The sequence below is a fragment of the Rhagoletis pomonella genome, unplaced genomic scaffold, assembly GCF_013731165.1.
Source record: "Rhagoletis pomonella isolate Grant_MI unplaced genomic scaffold, Rhpom_1.0 Rhpom_scaffold_00002, whole genome shotgun sequence".
NCBI classification, from domain to species: domain Eukaryota; kingdom Metazoa; phylum Arthropoda; class Insecta; order Diptera; family Tephritidae; genus Rhagoletis; species Rhagoletis pomonella.
The window spans coordinates 22,448,030-22,456,392 of record NW_023458556.1 but is presented as its reverse complement, the minus strand read 5'-3'; the positions used below and the strand labels follow the sequence as shown (position 1 = coordinate 22,456,392).

The 8,363-nt window shown below is 38.8% G+C and overlaps 1 protein-coding gene across 1 annotated transcript; it reads right to left on the bottom strand.

Annotated features, from left to right (window-relative positions):
* Positions 1–1,265: 1,265 nt before the first annotated feature.
* Positions 1,266–4,929, bottom strand: LOC118734584 (the record flags this gene model as incomplete). The annotated part of the gene is given in 6 exon segments (XM_036464290.1): positions 1,266–1,704; positions 1,812–1,966; positions 2,043–2,221; positions 2,290–2,707; positions 4,042–4,660; positions 4,734–4,929. Coding segments are annotated over 6 exon segments (1,761 nt in total). The 5' UTR covers positions 4,909–4,929.
* Positions 4,930–8,363: the final 3,434 nt, after the last annotated feature.

Genomic DNA, 8,363 nt, shown 5'->3' with positions numbered 1-8,363 from the left:
TAGGTACATACATAATTTGAATTTTATATATATAGATATCAAAATATGGATGTCAAACAAAAGAATGTTAAAAAGTCTTTAGTTTGAACAGAGAATATTTTTGAGGTGTTGCCAACTGCTTAAAAAGTTAAATTCAAATTATTTAATAAGTTAAATGAATTATTAAAATATGGATATCAATGGAAAGGGGTTTGAAAAATCTTTATTTCTGGACTATACTTAGCGGGGTTGCCACATGTCTAAAAAACCAAATTCAGCTTAATTCATCAGTTAATTAAAATATGTATCGCAATGTTTTAATGAGAGTTAACAAAGTTTAGCTTGAAAATACTTTTGAAGAAGGCTGCCAGCTGTTTGAGAGTCTCATTTAATTATCTAATAAATAAATTTTATGAAACATAAAATTACGGGAGTCAAACTAACAAACGCCTTAACAGCTCATTAAAATGGCACGCCTATGAACCAGTTTTAAATGATGTTGGTATATGATTGCAATTTTCTTCATAAACAGTTATTATTTTCCAATCTAGATGCCTGGAATTCGAAGTGAGGAACACATACAATGACCAAAATATAAATTAGGACTTTTGTTTATTATTTTCTTATAAAAGTAAAGCTCCTTTCCTAACAAAAACCAAATAAATCCAAATATCTCAAAGTTTACACTGCTGGCAAATGTAAATAAGGATTTAAATTTAAAAACTAATTAATGCAACTAAAGTAAAATCTGTGGAAAATTAACAATAAAATATTTTTTTCGCAAAATCTATAAATTACCCTTTTATTTCTCAAAAAAACCTGGGTAACAGTTATTCGTCGCCACGCTGTAGTATTTAAATTTTAAGAAAATAAAGCAAATGGCAAAATCTGGCTGGCCGTAAAACTAGGAAAAAATTTAAATCAACCGAAAAACGACGGCGGTAAAAACACTGCCGCCGCAATTTTGAGCCATCCATATGTCCTCGTGAGTTTTGGTTTTGACAGCGGTTAACCTTCGACCGCTCTACCGTCGTCCAGTGCAATTCTGGGTAGAGCTTTTTATATATTAGAAACAACAAAAAAAATACACGTAAATGTTGTTTTTGCTCTAATACTACAACCGGTTTGATATGCCTTGGTGTAGACTAAAATATCTACATATGTGATCGTCAATGATCAGAAGTTCTGGTATGATTTGCTCAACTCAAAAAGGAATTAGTATTGCCAAGCTCTCCCCGTCAACTGCATAGTATGCATGCATTTTGCTCCAAAAAGTTTGCTGTAACTAAATAATTCCAAAAACCATTACTTCATATTTTATAAATTTTAATACCAAAGTCATGAACACAATACACCATGCAAACAATGTGTGTGCATATAGTACATACATACATAAACCTATACACAACGGATAAACAATTGAATAACAATAAATTTCAAAATCAACTAAGTATGGCCACTCATATAAAATAGAATAGAACAAATGAGTTTCCTATAACACATTCACTCCTTACAATCGCTCGATAATTGGCTGCTCCAAAGTCTCAATCGCTGTCATTGCCAATGAGCTACTCGACACCGTATTTATTGGATCTTCTGAAGTAAAACTATGCTGCGCTGTAAGATTGCGGCGTCGGTAGAATACTGTAGCTATCAATAAACCCAAAAGCAGCACAATTATAATCGTTATACCAATGCCAAGTCCAAGTGATGATGCAGGAATAACTATGGAAAAATTAAGCAATTAATAATAAAAAGAAAGAAAAGCACAATGAGTGGAAAATGCTTCTCATTTGAAGAACCTTAAAGTTTTCTTTTGTATGGCCGCCTACCGGTTTGACGCAGCCGCAATGCAAATATCGATGTGCGTTTGTCGGCATAGGTGACAAATTGACATTTCCACGTGCCAAAATCCTCACTTTTAGTTTCACTTATCTGTGCGCCACATTCACCCCACAGCAATCCGCGTCCGTAGTACTTAACGTGGCTGCAAGCGACGAAACGTACGGACAACATGTAGTATTAGAATTAAGCTAGTAGATAATAGCGCATTAAAATATTACCCCGCAGTCTTAATGCTATTAGCTGTGCCGACCAAATGTACCCGACCTTCAGGATCAATGAATGCGCAATGTGTAAGCGGTTCCTCGAAAGCACTCTGACACATCAGCTCGGCCGCCTTGCCTTGTTTCAGCTTCAACGATTCAGTGAAAACTTCGCCGGCTTTCGGTTTTACTACAACCTAAAATGCAGCAAATGGAATGACTATTAATTCATAAAGATACACAAATAAATTGAGAGGGTACTAACTTCGAAATTCTGCAACACTTCCTTAGCGTAGTCATGTCCACGCGCGCCACATACCCAGCTGCCAGCCATTACTGGCATATTGGTGAAGTGGCATTGGCCGTATGTGCGTGTACGCTCAAATCGTATGGGATCCGGAAAGTAAACTGTAGTATTTGGATCGCGCAAATAGCAATCGTCTATGATGAAGGGCACTTCGCACGTAAATAGCTCTATGGTAGTATCTACATCGTAAGCACGTATTTGCTTTACCTCATTTGAAGCAATTAGTTCGTCAGCCATTATTTGGTCTTTTCGTTTCCCAATGTAGAAGAGACAACCCGTTGGAGGTGTTGTTTCAGTGTTGTAAATACGCCACAAACCCAACTCTGACTCAGCTAGAGGCGTGGGGACTGCTAGCGCACAACGCTGCTTCGAATACCTGCAATGTCAGGGAACGTGTGTATTAACAAGAAGGCGGATAAAATCATTTATACGAATATTTCAGCTTAACCCTTATCTTACCAATTCGGAGCCCTAGTGATTAGAGGTGTGCACTACCACCCGCTAGAACCTAAGTTCGATAGCCGGTAGCACAAACAGCCGAACAGTTCTGAGCAAGTAATGGTAAACCTTCAAGTGTATTTCTATCTTGAAAAGGCTTCACATACAAAACCAAAAAAAAACGGTACCCGGTGAAGTAGACCAACTCCCTAGACTACCAAAAAATGTACATATATCACACTTTTGGATACACTACAGCGACTTATTAAATTTTTTTGCCAATTTTGGTTCCGGACATTGCGGATGTGTGAACCTCTGTTGGCTCCAGGCACATGCTCTCAAAGAATGAGTATGAGACATTTGGCACCTGAAGCTGAGGTCCAGTAAATTCACCCACAAACTGGTTGAATCGGAATAATAGGATGAGAAAAAAACTTTAAACGTTTTATGAAAAATGTTCACCAAAATTGAAAAAAAAATTGAGTCTCTAGAAAAATGTTGGGTATGCAGTTTTATAGATCGTTAAATACTAAAATTTAATTTATTATTTTTTTAAAGAAAGCTAATAAAATTTGCAAGAGACCAATTCATTTTTTAAATTTGTTTGTTTGTATTAATATTTTAGTGCGAAGTGCGGAAAATGTTGCAATTCAGAAGAAACTCGATTCTCCTGTTCCAGTTAAGAAATGTTACATAATAAAAACTATTTGAAAACAATTGTAGGGTCTCCCAAAACGAAAGAAAAAAATTTAAGGTTATAAAAAAATGTTCACCAAAATATTCTTTTTTTTGTTTTGGTTTTTATAAAAAAAATTTGGTATGTAGTTATATAGATCATTAAATTTTAATATAATAAAGTTTTGTATTCAATACAAAAAATCTTTGCGCTTTTTTATTTGACCACTTCTTTCCTTATCCATGGATTTTCTTCATTAGTAACTTGATTTTTTTTGTAAGTGTTTCCACTTTCACGGACCGCCGCGAGGCTAAGCAAATTCAATGTTTGTTAATGTCAACGGATTTTATTTCGCTTTTAAAAAGGTAATAATACCAATTGACTTTATTTCGCACCAGTATGCGTTATTTCCGTTTGTTTTGTTACATGTCAGCTATCGCATCTGGCAATTTGGAGAGGACGCAATTAAGTCCCTGAATCGTTATATACTATATGTACTTTACGAGTGAAACTAAGTAGAAAACTTTCAAGCTTTAGTCTAAATTTTCCAAACAAAAAATTTTAAACACAGGCATGCAAGTTAAAAACACACTCACAATGTATCATATGCCGAATAGCGTCCATTAAACAATCCCTCCATAATGTATAACTCCTTCTTACGTCCCGGCATTTCTACCTGGCAACCATGTACCACGCTATTGAGTTGACAGCGCATCACTACCTCGTCATCTCCTTCCGTTACAGTGGCCGTCGTATACATGCTACTATTCTTAGCTTGTACAGTTATGTGCTCAATACTTTGTGTCATAGTGCCCAAATTGTGCGTATAACAAACGAATGTTCGATTCGGCCGAATATGCGTGTAAATATTGCACGAATTCCAAACTTCGTCTTTATTATTGTAATCAATGATTTTACATTGCGTTTTAGCTGACGCTGGTAGAGTACATGAAATGGTGCCATCACCAATGGCCAATTGAACGCTGGTATTTAGATATTTCTTCTGCATAGAAAGTATTGATACTTTCAAGTCTCCTTGTTCGTAGTCGCCAAAGGCATTTTCAGCTTCCAACGTCCACATTCCAGCTGATGCGGAGGATAATTTATTTACACGTATGCCGCATCTGTGGTTGGAAAAGGGCAACACTTCTTCGCCACGTGTCGTTAGAATGGCTTCAACGGAATTTTTTAAATCGATATTAACTTTCGCATCACCTGTAGATGGAAGATGTAGAGTATTAGAAATTTTTGAATATAGAAATGAAAGGAACTGATAAATTTTTCCTACCTTCAAATTTATACCAACAATTCTCTACTGCACCAAACATCTTTGGCAACTCTAAATATACTGTGAAACCTTCACCCGCCATTACCGTCAACGCATCGCTTGGACGTATTGTGCCAGCACAAAAAGGCACATAGGCGAATGCAAGCACTAAAAGCTCTTTCATTTTAAAATTCATATCAAAATGCAAATATATATATTTAGGTACATGTGTTATTTCAACAACTGCTATAAATTGCAGTAGCACAGCCAAATTGTAAAATTTTTTTCTTTAATCCCAAACAAAATTCTATGTTAGCACTCAAAAATCTCGTCACGACCTGCGATCTCAAATACTCAGTTTGAAATGACGACAGAATACGTAGATCTTCTCTATTAACTAGTAGCCAACTGTATTGTTAGTATATGGATATATATGTATGTATGTACATACATATGTACGTGTAGGCTCATACAAAAAGCTCGATGCGATCCATCAAGAAGGCGTTAATCAGTTAAAATAACAAACAAGTATATAAAAAATGCTAACAATTGAAGCAGCATCATATTCAAAGTTGGAGCTGCTGGAGCAAAATCTTCACTAGACTCTTGCCAAAAATCAAAACGTCTCCAGAGAAAAGATAATCAATGAAAAGTTTGTCAACAATTGTGGATATGTTCGTTCGATTCGCCTGCTAGTAAATATAATGGAACTTTATACAATCATATTTGACGTAACTATTGATAAACTCTTATGCAAGCATACACTCCGACAAATAACTATAGCACTTTCAGCTTAGGGTAATTGCTTTGCTAATGCCGTGCTGTTAGTTTCTATTAACAGGTACTATATTCTGCGCGGGTAATAAAACTTTGCTAACCGTCAAATAAAGTAAAATCAATTTTTAATTCCTAAAGCCACATTGTTAAGCATTGGGGGCTCAGGTTCATATTCTCCACTGGTTTCAGTACTGATAAATACCATTCAACAGTGTAAAAAGTAGTATATCTATAATTTACAAAAGTTCGCACTGGTTTTGAAATCTCATTCTCCCTCTCTCTCTCTCTCTCTGAGAGCAGGTATGTGTATGATGTGGCGATGATATTGGCGTTCCATTGTAAATTCAACTTTCCGACGTTCAGCTTTCCTTACAATACTGGACGCTGCACATAGGCGTGGATGTAACTTAGCTTTAACAAAATAATGATCCGAGTCGATGTTTTTCACTCGTTGTGTACGTAAATTTAAAACACTTTATGGTCGTTTTAGTTTCCCGTTTTTCGATCTGGAGACAGCTGGATCGATCTCTTTATGCTAGAACCCCAGTTCCACATACTACAATATTTTGGGCACCAGCGAAATCGATCAGCCTCCGTATATTATCGGATGTTTCGTCGTGGAGGTTGAATTTTCCGACGGTGGAACCAAAAATGCATTCCTTGTTCACTCTGTCATTAAAATCGCCGAGAACGAGTTTGATATCGTGACGAGGGAAGCACTCTTATGTGTGTTCCTGTGTGTCTTCTGTCGTAGGCGTATGCGAAAATGAGAGCGATGTTGAAGTATCTCACTTTGACTCTCGCTTTTTGCGTGCCAGGTCCCATACCCGGCGTACAACCAAAACTGGAGAAATGTTTAAAGATACTTTTATGAAGCGATTCGCATGCTCCAAGACAGACACCCAATTGCAGCTGCAGTCTTCGGTGACCCCCTAAATTAAAGCTCCATCTCTTTCTGTCGTGACCCAAGGTAACGCACAGGCCAGTTACCACATCTCGCATCTGGATTGCTCACATTGCACAGGATGCACGAACGCTGACGCAAGAGTAGGAATTGGTTATGGTCGAGCAACTTTAACTGCATAGCCAGAAGCTCAACTGCACATTTCTCCGCCCACGCTGCCTGGTTTCGGAGAATGAACTGCATTTCTTAAGATGCAAATAAAATTGCTACGTAGCAGTCTAGCGCATGTTTTGTTGTTGGAAAAGCTTGACACTACACAAAAAGCTAAGCCGATCCCACCTGAGAGCATCATCACACCCAGCGCAGAAAGTATGCAACCAGCGGCCGTCTTTGGAAGTATTCCAACGAGTTAGAGCTGATGGAGGGACTTGACATGCGCAAGCTTGAATTACACGACAGGAATGAGAGCGAGCTAAGGGTGGCAGCAGCTACACCGATATGCCTCAAGCCCTTCTTTGCGGTAGGACCACACACCCCATAAGAGAAAATAGAGAACTAAATAGTAGAAAATACCACTGGAACCAAGCAAAGAAGTTACTGGGCGGATACAATAGAAAAGATATGAGAAACTTTTTAGCCTTCCAAAGCATAAACTAATAATTCTAACAGGTATCTTAACAGGTCATTGCAGATTAAAATGCCACCTTCATAAACTTGGGATCTGGTCCAACGATGTATGCCGGTTATGTGACAATGCAGCTGAAACTCATCGAATACGACGCCGTGACGAGAAAACGAGAGAAACATTTCAGATCATTAAGCTCATCACATACACTCGATGTCACCAAAAAAAACTTTCGGATCTCCTGAAGGACTTAAGAGGGAGCGAGTTGTTGTAAGGAGTAAAAGGGTACAATAGATCTCCGGCTCGCAGTGCATACATTCCTCAACTAATATCTATCTATGTATATATCTTAAGATCAATAACAGCGTTAGATATGCACTGCTTGAGTTCGTTGGACTTAATTATTTCAGCAAGATTGCCGCAAGATTGATAATATTGTACATAAACGGCGACGAGAGTACGGCTGTGTTCAGAGATGCATTAAGCCAAAGAATCAGTCTGTTTTATTTTTGAACTGATGGAAATGCCTTATTTGCGCAACTAAGTTCCTAATTACTGCGCACCAGGAGCAATGTCGAAGAACACCGCAGTCCTTGGCGGCAGATTGAGGTAGAAAGCCTGCTCCCCGTAGACTACCCCGCAGTCTGCTAAGGGCAGAACTCTCGGAGAGGATATGCTCCGCTGTCTTCTCCTACGTTCTGCATCTTCTACAGATCTTAGCGTTAGTCAGAGCCAGTTTAAAGGCGTGAGTACCAGTTAGAACACTCACCAGTGGCCTAATGTCCTTCATCTTGAGAGAAAGGAGAAACATCTTCAGCTTCATATCATACGCTCTGCACGTAACCCTGGACACCCTGCAGCTTTCGTTTTGTTCAACGCCTTCTGCACCTTCCGGAACATGCACAGGTCGAGTTCCCGTTTAATCGCTTGGAGGAAAATCGGTACCTCCCCTATCAGCATGGTTTCCGACAAAGTACCCTCTGTGGCAAGCCTGTCGGCATTCCCGTTGCCCGCCAAGCCGATGTGCCCCGGAACGCAGTACAGATGTACGTCATTATTGGTATGTAGCACATTCAGAGCTGCCCTGCACTCCGCAGCTCCCTATGATTAATTCCTCCGTCCGTAAAATGCTGCAATAGTTTAGCAGCTTATAAGATTTGTTTAGGTGGAACTCCGAGCATACAACTGCCGCCCCTACGTCTTTCCCCATATTGGATCCATATTCACCGAGCCAGCACTCCGCATGCCTTCACGCCAGCCTTTCTTTGACCTCTATGGTGGCTTCGAAGTTCGTTCCAAAGTGCGTCCGGGATCACATGGTCAATCCGTCCAAGTTGACGCTATA